This window comes from Petromyzon marinus, chromosome 73, assembly GCF_048934315.1.
Source record: "Petromyzon marinus isolate PM22_M1 ecotype Great Lakes invasive population chromosome 73, UKy_Petmar_22M1.pri1.0, whole genome shotgun sequence".
Classification (NCBI taxonomy): Eukaryota; Metazoa; Chordata; class Hyperoartia; order Petromyzontiformes; family Petromyzontidae; genus Petromyzon; species Petromyzon marinus.
This window is the reverse complement of record NC_133739.1, coordinates 7,460,924-7,476,666: the sequence shown is the minus strand read 5'-3', so window position 1 is coordinate 7,476,666 and position 15,743 is coordinate 7,460,924. Positions and strand designations below refer to the sequence as shown.

The 15,743-nt window shown below is 54.5% G+C and overlaps 2 protein-coding genes across 2 annotated transcripts in view; one reads left to right on the top strand and one right to left on the bottom strand.

The window, feature by feature from the left end:
- The window catches only part of LOC116957379 (uncharacterized), a 28,169-nt gene extending 27,198 nt beyond the window's left edge, over positions 1–971 (top strand). Inside the window, exon 5 of the mRNA XM_076055893.1 lies at positions 469–971. Coding sequence (XP_075912008.1) covers positions 469–971 — 503 coding nt within the window. The remainder of the gene's footprint in view (positions 1–468) is intronic.
- Positions 972–3,275: 2,304 nt separating this feature from the next.
- Positions 3,276–11,474, bottom strand: LOC142906998 (uncharacterized). The gene is made up of 3 exons (XM_076055892.1): positions 11,337–11,474; positions 3,506–6,065; positions 3,276–3,409 (listed from the first exon to the last, which is right to left on the bottom strand). The coding sequence occupies exons 1-2, from the start codon at positions 11,472–11,474 to the stop codon at positions 3,627–3,629; spliced, it is 2,577 nt and encodes an 858-aa protein (XP_075912007.1). The 3' UTR covers positions 3,276–3,409; positions 3,506–3,626.
- Between the last annotated feature and the right edge of the window lie 4,269 nt (positions 11,475–15,743).

The window sequence follows — 15,743 nt, the reverse complement described above, 5'->3', positions numbered from 1 at the left end:
TGGCACAGTAGGGGGCACAGGTGGTGCATCAGCCAGTCATCTCAGTCAGTCGACCCGTGGCACCTGGGTCTGCCCCGTGACCTCCTGCCCACGGGCGTTCGACACTTCACGTGGCCTCAAGGTGCACATAGCCTGGCACAAGCGTCGTGGTGACGTCACCGCCACTTAGTGGCGAATGGCGGTTGTTGTTGTTGTGTGTCGGTGTGTGTGTCTGTGTGTGTGTATCTGTGTGTGTGTAACTGTGTGTGTCCATGTCCCCGTGTCTTCTCTGGTATAAATTCACGATCCTGATTCCCTCTCTCTCCCTCTCTCTCTCTCTCTCTCCCTGTCCCCACCACCACCACCACCACCCCCTCCCCACCACCACACCACCACCACCACCACCACACCACCACCTCACCACCACCACCTCCCCACCACCACCACCACCTCACCACCACCACCACCTCCCCACCACCACCACCACAGCGGTCTCCCTCATCCCCGTTGACGCCCCCCCCACGCGACCCTCCCCCTCCTCGTCCCCTCACGGCACCTCGGCCGCGGCCGCCTCTGCCGCCGCCGCCTCGGCCGCCGCCGCCTCCTCCTCCTCCTCGGACTCCGCCTCCCACCCCGGCCGCTTGGGCCCGAGGCTCGCCGGGGGAGGGCCGTCGGCCACCCGCGGCCTCAAGCGACGGAGAACGTCGGGCCGGGCCGGCGGCGGCGCCGGCGGCGTCGGCGCCGGCGGAGAACCCTCGGGGGCGGCGGCGGCGGCGGGCGACGAGGCCCCCGGGCAGGAGGGCCCCGACGAGGTGGTGGTGGTCGGGCTGGGCGACGAGGTGGGGGCCCTGCTGCGGGAGATCGTCGCCGAGCGGAGGGAGGCAGAGAGGCGGCGGTCGGAGCTGGCGCTGAGGATGCACCAGGATAGGATGAAGGCGCTGGGGGCGGTGTTGGAGGTGTTCAGGGGGTTGGGGGGGGAGTCGGGGAAGTAGTTGGGGGGGTGTGGGTGGGTGGGGTGGGTGAGTGGGTGGAGTGTTTGGTGGGTGGGGTGGTGAGTGAGTGGAGTGATTGGTGGGTGGAGTGGTGAGTGAGTGGGTGCAGTGGGGTGGTGGATGGGTGGGTGAGTGGATGAGTGGGTGGGACGGTGGGTGGGTGGGGCGGTGGGTGGGTGAGTGGGTGGGTGGGTGAGTGGGTGAGTGGGTGGGTGAGTGGGTGGGTGGGTGAGTGGGTGAGTGGATGAGTTGGTGAATGGGTGGAGTGGTGAGTGAGGGAATGGAGTGGTGAGTGAGTGGATGAGTTGGTGAGTGGGTGGGGCAGCGAGTGAGTGGATGAGTTGGTGAGTGGGTGGAGTGGTGAGTGAGGGAATGGAGTGGTGAGTGAGGGATGGAGTGGTGAGTGGGTGGGTGGGTGGGTGAGTGAGTGGATGGAGTGATTGGTGGGTGAGTGGGTGGGGTGGTGGGTGGAGTGGTGAGTGGGTGAGTGGGTGGGGTGGTGGGTGGGTGGAGTGGTGGTTGATTGGGTGAGTGGATGAGTTGGTGAGTGGGTGGGGCGGTGAGTGGGTGGAGTGGTGGGTGAGGGGTGGAGTGGTGAGTGAGGGATGGAGTGGTGAGTGGGTGGGTGGGTGAGTGAGTGGATGAGTTGGTGAGTGGGTGGGGCGGTGAGTGGGTGGAGTGGTGAGTGGGTGGAGTGGTGAGTGAGGGATGGAGTGGTGAGTGGGTGGGTGGGTGGGTGGGTGGGGTGGTGGGTGGAGTGATTGGTGGGTGGGGTGGTGAGTGGGTGGAGTGGTGAGTGAGGGATGGAGTGGTGAGTGGGTGGGTGGGGTGGTGGGTGGAGTGGTGAGTGGGTGAGTGGGTGGCTGAGCGATGGAGTGGTGGGTGGGTTGAGCGGTGGGTGGGTGGATTGGTGGGTGGGATGAGTGATGGGTGGGTGGAATGGCGGGTGATGGATGGAGTGAGTGGGTGTGTGTGTTGAACTTATTTCGCACCGTATTTAGCCAACTGGAGGTGCGGAGTGATGGGGTGATGGGAGAGGGGATGGAGTGATGGAGTGTTGGGGTGATGGGAGAGGGGATGGGGTGATGGAGTGATGGGGTGATGGAGTGATGGAGTGATGGAGTGTTGGGGTGATGGGAGAGGGGATGGAGTGATGGAGTGATGGGGTGATGGAGTGATGGGGTGATGGAGTGATGGGAGAGGCGATGGAGTGATGGAGTGATGGAGTGATGAAGTGATGGGAGAGGGGATGGAGTGATGGAGTGATGGGGTGATGGAGTGTAGGGGTGACGGAGTGATGGAGTGTTGGGGTGATTGAGTGTTGGGGTGATGGAGTGATGGGGTGATGGGGTGATGGAGTGTTGGGGTGATGGAGTGATGGGGTAATGGGAGAGGTGATGGAGTGATGGGAGAGGTGATGGAGTGATGTCGCTTGATCTTAGGAGTTCAAAGTACCCAGAATCTGTAGCATCTAGAACCTGGTGTGACTAGAACTTGGGGTGACTAGAACCTGGAGTGTCTAGAACCTGGGGTGACTAGAACCTGGTGTGACTAGAACCTGGGGTGTCTAGAACCTGGGGTGACTAGAACCTGGTGTGTCTAGAACCTGGTGTGACTAGAACTTGGTGTGACTAGAACCTGGGGTGTCTAGAACCTGGGGTGGCTAGAACCTGGGGTGACTAGAACCTGGTGTGTCTAGAACCTGGTGTGACTAGAACTTGGTGTGACTAGAACCTGGGGTGTCTAGAACTTGGGGTGACTAGAACTTGGTGTGACTAGAACCTGGTGTGTCTAGAACCTGGTGTGACTAGAACCTGGTGTGTCTAGAACCTGGGGTTACTAGAACCTGGTGTGACTAGAACCTGGGGTGTCTAGAACCTGGGGTGTCTAGAACTTGGGGGGATTAGAACCTGGGGTGTCTAGAACCTGGTGTGACTAGAACCTGGGGTGTCTAGAACTTGGGGTGATTAGAACCTGGTGTGACTAGAACCTGGTGTGTCTAGAACCTGGTGTGACTAGAACTTGGTGTGACTAGAACCTGGGGTGTCTAGAACCTGGGGTGTCTAGAACCTGGGGTGACTAGAACCTGGTGTGACTAGAACCTGGTGTGACTAGAACCTGGTGTGTCTAGAACCTGGGGTTACTAGAACCTGGTGTGACTAGAACTTGGTGTGACTAGAACCTGGTGTGTCTAGAACCTGGTGTGACTAGAACCTGGTGTGACTAGAACTTGGTGTGTCTAGAACCTGGGGTTACTAGAACCTGGTGTGTCTAGAACCTGGAGTGACTAGAACCTGGGGTGTCTAGAACCTGGTGTGTCTAGAACCTGGTGTGTCTAGAACCTGGAGTGAATAGAACCTGGTGTGACTAGAACCTGGGGTGTCTAGAACCTGGTGTGACTAGAACCTGGGGTGTCTAGAACCTGGGGTGTCTAGAACCTGGGGTGACTGGAACCTGGTGTGTCTAGAACGTTGTGTGTCTAGAACCTGGTGTGACTAGAACCTGGGGTGTCTAGAACCTGGTGTGACTAGAACTTGGTGTGACTAGAACCTGGGGTGTCTAGAACCTGGTGTGACTAGAACTTGGTGTGACTAGAACCTGGGGTGTCTAGAACCTGGTGTGACTAGAACCTGGTGTGTCTAGAACCTGGTGTGACTAGAACCTGGGGTGTCTAGAACCTGGTGTGACTAGAACCTGGCGAGCTGTGGTGTAAGTTCCGAACCTGTTTGCCTTAATAAAAAAAACCTCTCTCTTTTTACGCCCCCTCTTGTCTCCACTACCATCACCACCACCACCATCATTACCATCACCACCATCACCATCATTACCACCATCACCATCATTACCACTACCATCATTACCATCACCACCATCACCATCATTACCACCACCACCATCGCCATCATTACCATCACCACTACCATCATTACCATCACCACCATCACCATCATTACCATCACCACCATCACCATCATTACCACCATCACCATCATTACCACCACCATTACCATCACCACTACCATCACCACCATCATTACCACCACCATCATTACCACCACCATCACCACCATCACCATCGCCATCATTGCCATCACCACCATCATCATTACTACCACCACTACCATCATTACCATCACCACCATCATTACCACCACCACCATCACCATCATTACCACCACCACTACCATCATTACCATCACCACCATCACCATCATTACCATCACCATCGCCATCATTACCATCACCACCATCATCATTACCATCACCACCATCATTACCATCGCCATCATTACCATCACCATCGCCATCATTACCATCACCACCATCATTATTACCACCACCATCACCACCATCATTACCATCACCACCATCATTACCATCGCCATCATTACCATCACCACCATCATTACCACCACCATCATTACCACCACCACTACCATCATTACCACCACCACTACCATCATTACCATCACCACCATCACCATCATTACCATCGCCATCATTACCATCACCACCATCATTACCACCACCATCATTACCACTACCATTACCATCACCACTCCCATCACCACCATCATCATTACCACCACCATCATTACCACCACCACCATCGCCATCATTACCATCACCACCATCATCATTACTACCACCACTACCATCATTACCATCACCACCATCACTATCATTACCATCACCACCACCATCATTACCATCACCACCATCACCATCATTACCACCATCACCATCATTACCACCACCACTACCATCATTACCATCACCACCATCACCATCATTACCACCACCACCATCGCCATCATTACCATCACCACTACCATAATTACCATCACCACCATCACCATCATTACCATCACCACCATCACCATCATTACCACCATCACCATCATTACCACCATTACCATCACCACTACCATCACCACCATCATCATTACCACCACCATCATTACCATCACCACCATCACCATCGCCATCATTACCATCACCACCATCATCATTACTACCACCACTACCATCATTACCATCACCACCATCATTACCACCACCACCATCACCATCATTACCTCCACCACTACCATCATTACCATCACCACCATCACCATCATTACCATCACCATCGCCATCATTACCATCACCACCATCATCATTACCATCACCACCATCACCACCATCATTACCATCACCATAGCCATTACCATCACCATCGCCATCATTACCATCACCACCATCATCATTACCACCACCATCACCACCATCATTACCATCACCACCATCATTACCATCGCCATCATTACCATCACCATCATTACCACCACCATCATTACCACCACCACTACCATCATTACCACCACCATTACCATCACCACCATCACCATCATTACCATCGCCATCATTACCATCACCACCATCATTACCACCACCACCATCATTACCACCACCACTACCATCATTACCATCACCACTACCATCATTACCATCACCACCATCATTACCACCACCACTACCATCATTACCATCACCACCATCATTACCATCACCACCATCATTACCACCACCACCATTACCACCACCACTACCATCATTACCACCACCATCACCACCATCACCATTATTACCATCACCACCACCATCATTACCACCACCATCATTACCACCACCATCATTACCACCACCACTACCATCATCATCACCACCATCATCATTACCATCACCACCATCATCATTACCACCACCACTACCATCATTACCACCACCACCATCACCATCATTACCATCACCACCACCACCATCTTTACCACCACCATTACCACCACCACTACCATCATTACCACCACCACTATCATCGTTACCACCACCACTACCATCATTACCATCATTACCACCACCACTACCATCATTACCATCATTACCACCACCACTACCATAATTACCATCATTACCACCACCATCACTACCATCATCACCACCACCATCACCACCATCACCACCACCATCACCACCATCGTCGTCACCATCATCACCACCACCATCACCGTCATCCTCCGCCCTCCGTTGTTGTTGGAGGGCGACTGCCTCCAACTGCCCAGAGCATCCTTCACGAGCCTCCTCCACAGAGGCCGATCTTGACACCGCTGGTACCAGTCATCGGCAAGTCCACTCAGCTCCACGTCCTCCTGTACCACATCACTCCATCTCTTCTCTAGCCCGTGCCGCGCCTGTTTAGTCCCCTCGATCCGGCCGAACAAAAGCTGTTTCGGCATGCGGTGGCTGGGCATGCGGGCTACATGACCCAGCCAACGCAGCCTTGCCTGCCGGAGGAGCTCACCGATGGGCCCTTGCCCAGATCTTTCAAGGATTTGTGAACTCCTCACACAATCCAGTCTGGTTAAACCCAGGATGGTCGTAGGCAGGCCAGCCTAAATGTTTATAACCGGCGAAGATGTTCCATTAAGGGGGTCCACGTTTCACAAGCGTAGAGAAGGGAGGGAATGACCGTGGCCGACAAGACCTGAAGCTTATTGCGGAGCGACAAACCAGGTAGCTTCCATACAGCGTTACGCAACCGATGAAAAGATATTGCCGCTCGACTGATTCGGAGTGAGACCTCTGCTGTTAAACTGGAGCCGGTCATGAGCACACTGCCCAGGTATGGGAAACTCTCCACTCTCTCCACAACTGCCCCATCACCGATTGGGAGTTGTGGGGGTGGAGTGACCGATGGTACAAAATACCCAGGCAGGTGCTTAGTTTTGGTGGGGCTGATGGTAAGGCCCCATCTCTTAGTGGCACGCTCCAGTCTCAGCAGCAGCGTCTCCAACTCCTCCTCTGAATAAGCAGCTATTACCAAATCATCGACATACATAACGTGGTTGAGCAATAGGGAGCCATCCCTTGACTGCACCCGGGCATCGATCAGCCTCCCGTTATATCTGTACCAAATGGAGATTCCCCCGGTACAGCTATTGAAGGCTTCACGAACTACGTGGTCAAAATAGATGTTAAATAATGTGGGAGCCAGAGGGCATCCCTGTCGCATCCCAAGGTGTACAGGGAATGGTTCTGACTCCCGGCCACGTAGTTTTACCTGGGCCCGCTCACCATCATGAAGGTCCTTAATGATCGTGAGCAGAGGGTCAGGGACTCCAAAAGCACGAAGAACAACCCAGAGCCCAGGCCTACTGATGGTATCATAGGCCTTGACCAGGTCAATAAAGCAGAGATGTAGGTCTTGTTGGAATTCCCTACACCTCTGCTATAGCAGACGGACAGAAAATTTTGCATCTGTGCAGGACCGCCCTTTCCTGAAACCGCATTGGGGCTCTGCAAGCCTCTCCTCAGCGTGCCTGGCAAGGCGATGTTGAATAATCATTGCCAGGAACTTTCGCCGCACACTGAGGAGTGAGATGCCCCTTTAGTTGTTACAGTCTGTGCAGTCCCCCTTCTTAAAGAGGGGGACCACCAGGGCATCCTTCCAATCCTGCGGAACATATCCAGTGGTCAAGACTGTTGTTATGATGTCATATAGGGCAGTCTGTGCACAAACGCCACCCTCCCTCAGCATTTCGCTTGGGAGATCATCTCTACCCGGTGCCTTTCCTGGTCTCAGACTCCGGATCGCCTTCAGTACTTCCTCAACAGATGGCACTTCAGCCAGCCACTCACAGGGGGTGACTTCCTCCAATATTTGAGGCACTGCAGCCTCAGCAGGGTCATCCCCACTCTGTGCCACGATGTTTTTCTGGATGAGGGATTTCCCCTCCCCCAGAACCTCACAGAAATGCTCAGCAAATCTGCAAATCTGTTCCTGGGCGTCGGAGATTGGATCACTGTTTTTCCCCTAATGATGGTAATAGGTGTGGCGCTGCAGGTTACTTTTTTGATGGCGTTAAATAGAGATTTGTGATCGCGGGCCACTGAGGCAGACTCCATCTCCTCAGCAACCCGCGACCACCACCCATCCTTGCAGCGCCTCACGGCTCTCCGAACGAAGGCTGCGGTAAGCCTCCTCATTTTCTGACGTGGATTCTGTAGCCGATGACAATGGGCCTGTCGCTTTTTCTCAACTATCCTGAATACCTCCTCTGTCAGCCAGGGTCTCTGGGGAAGTCTGGACCGCGTACCAAAAGCAGCCATTGCAGCTGCATGAGTCACAGTCCTAAACTTCGCCCATTTACCCTCGACATCAGGAGGAGTGGGCGACGATGCCAACCCCAGCCGCAATCAATGATGAAATTCTCGCTTGCAACTTTCATCAGCTAACTGAGACGAGGCCACTTTACGTTGGAATGGGGTCCTGGGTGTACACCCACCACCGGAGTGGAAGAATGGCAGGCGCATCTTACAGATGATTAGTCGATGGTCAGAGGGCAGATCAGCTCCACGGTAAGGACATGGGCTCGCATCCGCTGGTCCGTCACTATGTAGTCCAGCAGATGTTCTTGCTTGGACCCGGCATGCATCCATGATATTGTGTGGATGCGCCGATGCCGGAACAGCGTGTTGGTAATTACAAGCCCATGGGCTGCACAAAAATCTAGCAGCCTCCTACCGTTGTTATTGAGCTGATCTGGCCCATGCCCTCCAATCACTCCAGACCAGGTGCCAGCATCATGACCAACTCGGGCATTGAAGTCACCCAACATGATGACTCTATCCCGAGGGGCCACTTTAGCCTGCACCTGTGACAGGTCAAAGAAGGCATCTGACTCATCGGCTTTGCCTGCATCCCTCATGGATGTTCGTCTTCGGTGGGGGCATAAGTAACCACGACCACGACTCCTCACCTCCGGTTGAAGGGAAGGCGAGCCCAAAGTAGCCTGGGGCTTACAGCTTCCCACACCTCACCGCCGCATAGATCCAGGCGGTACCGGTCCAGCTCCCGACAGAGGAGTGGCAGCCTCTCCTCCGCAGTGAACGTTCGAACATTCCATGTGGCCACCCGTAGTGGCTTTTCGTTGTTTCTGGAGGAGCCCCGAGGGTGGAGATTCAATCTCCTGGCTCCGCCAATTGGGGTTTAGCCAGGAGACGTCATAGACGCCTGTCCCCCCGGGGCCTCCGGCACAAGCTTATTAGTTAAATTTTGTATTCGTAGTTTAGTGGTAATTTATTGAAGGTGGAGGGGTTACCAGCCCCTCGCACCCGTCCAGAGCCCCCGTTTAGCCCCTGTGGTGGTCACAGACGCCATGAGGGGAGGAACCAATCGGAATTGGCCCTCCCCCCACAGCACTGTCCACGACAGAGTTGCCCGTCTGGCACCGCGAGGAGGTAGGACTATATATACACACACACATATATATACAAAGACAAAGATCCCCCGTATAGCCTTAACAGACTGTAGGGGCAAGTGCTGTTAGCGAGCACCTATGAAGGCCGGAACGGTACACGAGGGGGTGGGTGGCCAGCACCACGCCCGACCGCCTTTGTCTCCCTAGTGGCAATGTTTACACACCGCACAAGGTACTCATTTGAGGCTGAGTCGACCTAGGGGAGGCCCGGGACCGGTTCAGATAATCGTCACTGGTGTTGGCCGTGAGCGGGAATCGAACCCGGGTCGCCAGGTTCATAGCGCAGCGCGCTAACCGCTACGCTATCGCTCCCCCCGCTACACACACACATATATACACACACATATATACACACACATATACACATATATACACACACATATATACACACACATATATACACACACATATATACACACTCATATATACACACACTCATATATACACACACACATATATATACACACACATATATACACACACATATATACACACACACATATATACACATATATACACCCATATATATACACACATATATACACACACACACATATTTACACGCATATATACATACACACAATAAAAAAGACGTGTAATTGTATTAATTTATAATTCGTAAAATTATTCAAATTATGCATTATGCTAAATATGAAGTTATACAAGTGTATGTAATTATGCTAATGTATGCAATTCTGCTATTTAGGCTCGGCTTCGTTGTCTAGGGTTGTATTATCAATACAAATATTCATATTCTTGGTTCTTTCGGTAAAGTCACGTAGAAGGGAAACAATAAAATAATACAAATATAAAACATGATGATGTTTTCACACCTGATGATGATTTCACACCTGATGATGATTGCTTGTGTTGCAGTCGAAACGTCGTGAGAATTTAATTGTTTTAAATTTTATTATTTTCTTGTTTACCGACAGAACCAAGAGTGGGACAAAATCCCTCCTGAGATGTGTGCAAACCTGGTGGCCAACTACAAGAAACGTCTGACCTCTGTGATTGCCAACAAGGGTTTTGCCACCAAGTACTAAGTCATGTTTTGCAGAGGGGTCAAATACTTATTTCCCTAATTAAAATGCAAATCAATTTATAACATTTTTGACATGCGTTTTTCTGGATTTTGTTGTTGTTATTCTGTCTCTCACTGTTCAAATAAACCTACCATTAAAATTATAGACTGATCATTTCTTTGTCAGTGGGCAAACGCAAAAAATTAGCAGGGGATCAAATATTTTTTTCCCTCACTGTCGGAAGGCGCCACTCTTCTGTGTTAAGCAACTTTAACATCTACAAAAAAAACCCCATAACATTCGAATATGCGAACTCTTATGCTAGGAATGTCAACACGGTACTCCTGGAGATGTCCTCATCATTGATCCGTACATTTAGCCCTCAAGGGTTAAGTTTGCTAAACCGAGTAACGGAACAATCGGATAATTCCTCAGAGTAAAGCGGACATACACGGCGACAGGGAAAAAGTTCCTTAAAAGTTAACGTGACAATATTCATAAGAACAGTAATAAAGAAACATCTGCCTGAGGCAAAACTAGACCTCAGTGAATTCATTTGTGAGATCACGCAATTAGCGAAATGTCTTGGAGCAATGGTGTGCGGCAGTGAGCCTGCTTGCCTAACGAATGCTTATTCTTAGCTCTTTCGGTAAAGTCACGTTGAAGGGAAACAATAAAATAATAAAATATATATAAAACAATAAAAAAATTCTCACGACGTTTCGACCATAACACAAACGGCAGTCATCAGGTGTGTATGGTCGAAACGTCATCAGGTGTGTATGGTCGAAACGTCGTACTGTCCAGAGGACAGCGTTGGAGCGAAGGGACCAAACTGTCCTCTGGACAGGCCTCTGGACAATTTGGCCCCTTCACCTGATGAAGGCCACTTGAGTTGTGGCCGAAACGTCGTGATTTTTTTGTCGTTTTACTTTTTTTTTCACCTACGTGACTTTACCTAACAAAAACCAAAGAGCGTAGAATTATTCTCTTTATGATTTTTCGATAAAAAAAAATTTCTACGCGGTAAATACAACAACCGGGGGAGCGTAAAAGGAGCCGAGAGAGGGGAGCCCGAGGCTGCCGGATCCCGGAGAAGCCCCCGTCTCGTCGTCGTCGCCGCCGCCGTCTAACGTCTCCGCTGGACGTGGCGCTACGCCAGGAGAGAAGTTGGCCATCTCGTCTCCGCTGGACGTGGCGCTACGCAAGAGAGAAGTTGGCCGTCTAACGTCTCCGCTGGACGTGACGCGACGCAGGAGAGAAGTTGGCCATCTCGTCTCCGCTGGATGTGGCGCTACGCAAGAGAGAAGTTGGCCGTCTAACGTCTCCGCTGGACGTGACGCTACGCAGGAGAGAAGTTGGCCGTCTCGTCTCCGCTGGATGTGGCGCTACGCCAGGAGAGTAGTTGGCCGTCTAACGTCTCCGCTGGACGTGGCGCTAGGCAGGAGAGAAGTTGGCCGTCTAACGTCTCCACTGGACGTGGCGCTACGCAGGAGAGAAGTTGGGCGTCTAACGTCTCTGCTGGACGTGGCGCTAGGCAGGAGAGAAGTTGGGCGTCTAACGTCTCCGCTGGACGTGGCGCTACGCAGGAGAGAAGTTGGCCGTCTAACGTCTCCACTGGACGTGACGCTACGCAGGAGAGAAGTTGGCCATCTAACGTCTCCACTGGACGTGACGCTACGCAGGAGAGAAGTTGGCCATCTAACATCTCCGCTGGACGTGACGCTACGCAGGAGAGAAGTTGGCCGTCTAACGTCTCCGCTGGATGTGGCGCTACGCAGGAGAGAAGTTGGCCGTCTAACGTCTCCGCTGGACGTGGCGCTACGCAGGAGAGAAGTTGGCTGTCTAACATCTCCACTGGACGTGGCGCTATTCCAGGAGAGAAGTTGGGCGTCTAACGTCTCCGCTGGACGTGGCGCTACGCAGGAGAGAAGTTGGCCGTCTAACGTCTCCGCTGGACGTGGCGCTACGCAGGAGAGAAGTTGGCCGTCTAACGTCTCTGCTGGACGTGGCGCTACGCAGGAGAGAAGTTGGCCGTCTAACGTCTCCACTGGACGTGACGCTACGCAGGAGAGAAGTTGGCCGTCTAACGTCTCCGCTGGACGTGGCGCTACGCAGGAGAGAAGTTGGCCGTCTAACGTCTCCGCTGGACGTGGCGCTACGCAGGAGAGAAGTTGGCCGTCTAACGTCTCCACTGGACGTGACGCTACGCAGGAGAGAAGTTGGCCATCTAACGTCTCCACTGGACGTGACGCTACGCAGGAGAGAAGTTGGCCATCTAACATCTCCGCTGGACGTGACGCTACGCAGGAGAGAAGTTGGCCGTCTAACGTCTCCGCTGGACGTGGCGCTAGGCAGGAGAGAAGTTGGCCGTCTAACGTCTCCACTGGACGTGGCGCTAGGCAGGAGAGAAGTTGGCCGTCTAACGTCTCCGCTGGACGTGGCGCTACGCAGGAGAGAAGTTGGCCGTCTAACGTCTCCGCTGGACCTGGCGCTAGGCAGAAGAGAAGTTGGCCGTCTAACGTCTCCGCTGGACGTGGCGCTAGGCAGGAGAGAAGTTGGCCGTCTAACGTCTCCGCTGGACGTGGCGCCACGCAGGAGAGAAGTTGGGCGTCTAACGTCTCCGCTGGACGTGACGCTACGCAGGAGAGAAGTTGGCCGTCTAACGTCTCCGCTGGACGTGGCGCTAGGCAGGAGAGAAGTTGGCCGTCTAACGTCTCCACTGGACGTGGCGCTAGGCAGGAGAGAAGTTGGCCGTCTAACGTCTCCGCTGGACCTGGCGCTAGGCAGAAGAGAAGTTGGCCGTCTAACGTCTCCGCTGGACGTGGCGCTAGGCAGGAGAGAAGTTGGCCGTCTAACGTCTCCGCTGGACGTGGCGCCACGCAGGAGAGAAGTTGGGCGTCTAAACGTCTCCGCTGGACGTGACGCTACGCAGGAGAGAAGTTGGCCGTCTAACGTCTCCGCTGGACGTGGCGCTACGCAAGAGAGAAGTTGGCCGTCTAACGTCTCCACTGGACGTGGCGCTACGCCAGGAGAGAAGTTGGCCGTCTAACATCTCCGCTGGACGTGGCGCTACGCAGGAGAGAAGTTGGCCGTCTAACGTCTCCGCTGGACGTGGCGCTAGGCAGGAGAGAAGTTGGCCATCTAACGTCTCCGCTGGACGTGGAGCTACACAGGAGAGAAGTTGGCCGTCTAACGTCTCCGCTGGACGTGGCGCTACGCAGGAGAGAAGTTGGCCGTCTAACGTCTCCGCTGGACGTGGCGCTACGCCAGGAGAGAAGTTAGCCATCTAACGTCTCCGCTGGACGTGGCGCTAGGCAGGAGAGAAGTTGGCCGTCTAACGTCTCCGCTGGATGTGGCGCTACGCAGGAGAGAAGTTGGCCGTCTAACGTCTCCGCTGGACGTGGCGCTACGCAGGAGAGAAGTTGGCCGTCTAACGTCTCCGCTGGACGTGGCGCTACGCCAGGAGAGAAGTTGGCCGTCTAACGTCTCCGCTGGACGTGGCGCTACGCAGGAGAGAAGTTGGCCGTCTAACGTCTCCGCTGGACGTGGCGCTACGCAGGAGAGAAGTTGGCCGTCTAACGTCTCCGCTGGACGTGGCGCCACGCAGGAGAGAAGTTGGGCGTCTAACGTCTCCGCTGGACGTGGCGCTAGGCAGGAGAGAAGTTGGCCGTCTAACGTCTCCACTGGACGTGGCGCTAGGCAGGAGAGAAGTTGGCCGTCTAACGTCTCCACTGGACGTGGCGCTAGGCAGGAGAGAAGTTGGCCATCTAACGTCTCCACTGGACGTGGCGCTACGCCAGGAGAGAAGTTGGCCGTCTAACGTCTCCACTGGACGTCGCGCTAGGCAGGAGAGAAGTTGGCCGTCTAACGTCTCCGCTGGACGTGGCGCTACGCAGGAGAGAAGTTGGCCGTCTAACGTCTCCGCTGGACGTGGCGCCACGCAGGAGAGAAGTTGGGCGTCTAACGTCTCCGCTGGACGTGGCGCTAGGCAGGAGAGAAGTTGGCCGTCTAACGTCTCCACTGGACGTGGCGCTAGGCAGGAGAGAAGTTGGCCGTCTAACGTCTCCACTGGACGTGGCGCTACGCAGGAGAGAAGTTGGCCGTCTAACGTCTCCGCTGGACGTGGCGCTAGGCAGGAGAGAAGTTGGCCGTCTAACGTCTCCGCTGGACGTGGCGCTACGCAGGAGAGAAGTTGGGCGTCTAACGTCTCCGCTGGACGTGGCGCTACGCGGGAGAGAAGTTGGCCGTCTAACGTCTCCGCTGGACGTGGCGCTACGCCAGGAGAGAAGTTGGCCGTCTAACGTCTCCGCTGGACGTGGCGCTAGGCAGGAGAGAAGTTGGCCGTCTAATGTCTCCACTGGACGTGGCGCTACGCGGGAGAGAAGTTGGCCGTCTAACGTCTCCGCTGGATGTGGCGCTACGCAGGAGAGAAGTTGGCCGTCTAACGTCTCCGCTGGACGTGGCGCTAGGCAGGAGAGAAGTTGGCCGTCTAACGTCTCCGCTGGACGTGGCGCTAGGCAGGAGAGAAGTTGGCCGTCTAACGTCTCCGCTGGACGTGGCGCTACGCAGGAGAGAAGTTGGCCGTCTAACGTCTCCGCTGGACGTGGCGCTACGCGGGAGAGAAGTTGGCCGTCTAACGTCTCCGCTGGACGTGGCGCTACGCCAGGAGAGAAGTTGGCCGTCTAACGTCTCCGCTGGACGTGGCGCTAGGCAGGAGAGAAGTTGGCCGTCTAATGTCTCCACTGGACGTGGCGCTAGGCAGGAGAGAAGTTGGCCGTCTAACGTCTCCGCTGGACGTGGCGCTAGGCAGGAGAGAAGTTGGCCGTCTAATGTCTCCACTGGACGTGGCGCTACGCGGGAGAGAAGTTGGCCGTCTAACGTCTCCGCTGGATGTGGCGCTACGCAGGAGAGAAGTTGGCCGTCTAACGTCTCCGCTGGACGTGGCGCTAGGCAGGAGAGAAGTTGGCCGTCTAACGTCTCCGCTGGACGTGGCGCTAGGCAGGAGAGAAGTTGGCCGTCTAACGTCTCCGCTGGACGTGGCGCTACGCAGGAGAGAAGTTGGCCGTCTAACGTCTCCGCTGGACGTGGCGCTACACCAGGAGAGAAGTTGGCCGTCTAACGTCTCCGCTGGACGTGGCGCTAGGCAGGAGAGAAGTTGGCCGTCTAACGTCTCCGCTGGACGTGACGCTACGCCAGGAGAGAAGTTGGCCATCTAACGTCTCCGCTGGACGTGGTCCCAGGCAGGAGAGAAGTTGGCCGTCTAACGTCTCCGCTGGACGTGGCGCTAGGCAGGAGAGAAGTTGGCCATCTAACGTCTCCGCTGGACGTGGCGCTAGGCAGGAGAGAAGTTGGCCATCTAACGTCTCCGCTGGACGTGGCGCTAGGCAGGAGAGAAGTTGGCCGTCTAACGTCTCCGCTGGACGTGGCGCTACGCAAGAGAGAAG